Source organism: Galeopterus variegatus, unplaced genomic scaffold (assembly GCF_000696425.1).
Source record: "Galeopterus variegatus unplaced genomic scaffold, G_variegatus-3.0.2 Scaffold7990, whole genome shotgun sequence".
Taxonomy (NCBI): Eukaryota; Metazoa; Chordata; class Mammalia; order Dermoptera; family Cynocephalidae; genus Galeopterus; species Galeopterus variegatus.
The window spans coordinates 4,981-6,492 of NW_007734101.1; the positions used below are offsets into that span (position 1 = coordinate 4,981).

A 1,512-nucleotide genomic window follows, 5' to 3' on the forward strand; every position below is an offset into this window, starting at 1 on the left:
TAATTAAATAAGCAAAAATTAAAAACGTTGGGAGCTTTAGTTTATTATTATTTGGGGACTACTATTTCGTCATTGTTCTCTTAGGAGCCCTGCACTCTGGACTAAAGGCAAGATTCCAGAGAGCTTCGAGGGCTATTGTTACTGATGTAACTTAGCTGAGGCTTGGGCACGGGCTGCCCAGCCAGCCTCACCGTGGTGTATTCACTTACATACTCAGGTTTTTCTAGATCCTGAAGTTTTGCAAGTGTCCACAATTGAAGTAGGCATTTAAAAATATTTAATCTTATCATTGAATTATATTTTTCTTTCGAGTTTTACAGAGACATGTTTGGAAAAATCCCTCAGATGGTGTAATTATAGCTATGTGAATTCTGCCTGCCTGCCTGAGGACAAGGGCCTGAGGGGACTGTGCAGAAATAAACCTGGTTTTGTTGGGATGGAGACAAGAGCTCTATTCCCACCCCCAGAAACCTACTTCGATGTCATTACATTGTCTTCAAACAGATAAAAATAGCATGGAAGACTTACGTAGCTTTTAAATTTAGGGCAGCTTCTAATTTACTCAGTGTCTCCTAAATTCCACTGTACACTGCAGTTTATAAAGCTAATGGAAATTTCCCATTTTAAAATTAACTTGGAATGTCCTCTCTGGATTTTAAATTGATAAATTGCAAGAGTGCTTTAGATGGTACTGATTTTGAATCTTGGATGCCAGCTCTCTTGGATGCCAGCTCTCTAATTTATATGCACATGATACAGATAGGATGGGGGGGAAGGCCACGCTCCACCCCCACCCCTCCACCCCATTCTAGCTGTGGGCTCTGTCTCAGAGACCCCAGTGCATTTTTGGAAACAGAAACTGTAATTTGAGATGTTTCGGTGTGTGGGTTGTTGAGACCTGGCCTGGGTTGGAGCCCCTATACCCATTCACAGCTCTGCTGATCACTGGCTGTCTTCCTCTTGTGTTTCTTCCACTTTGCCCCTCTGGCCTCAGGCTTCTCACCTGTAAAATGGGATCATATCAGTTCCTCCATCCAGGTTGCTGGGAGGCTGAAATGAGATCCTTCTGGCCAGGCAGCTAGCCAGCAGCCAGCAGGTTGTGAAAGTTCATGAAAGGTTATCTGGTGTTAATACTTTTATAATTGTTATTTTCGTATGGGTGCCAATTTTTCAGGAAAACTTGCCAATTCATATTGCCTGCCAACAAATAGTTGATTTTCCGAGATATGGAAATGGAAATAACAGCACATCTCTTTTCTTGTTTGGGGCCTGCAGATCATAGCGAATCATCACATGCAGTCCATCTCCTTCGCCTCTGGGGGGGATCCGGTAAGTGGCCTCGGAGTTGTTTCTTGGGCTCGTGTCAGGAGTTTCTGAGAAGGGTGCTTCCGAAGGGTGCATCTTAAGACACTATAAGGAAAGGTAACTACGATGCCAGTGATTTTCCCTCTCGTGATTTCAAAACCTCTTCTGGACGTCTGGACTATCTTTTTTTTTTTTTTTTTTTTTTTT

The 1,512-nt window shown here is 42.9% G+C and overlaps 1 protein-coding gene across 1 annotated transcript in view; it reads left to right on the top strand.

Annotated features, from left to right (window-relative positions):
- Positions 1 to 1,512, top strand: part of SHC3 (SHC (Src homology 2 domain containing) transforming protein 3) — a gene marked incomplete at its 5' end in the record, with an annotated part of 40,786 nt that overhangs the window by 1,960 nt on the left and 37,314 nt on the right. Inside the window, one exon of the mRNA XM_008592526.1 lies at positions 1,276 to 1,329. Within this exon, the coding sequence (XP_008590748.1) occupies positions 1,276 to 1,329 (54 nt within the window). The remainder of the gene's footprint in view (positions 1 to 1,275; positions 1,330 to 1,512) is intronic.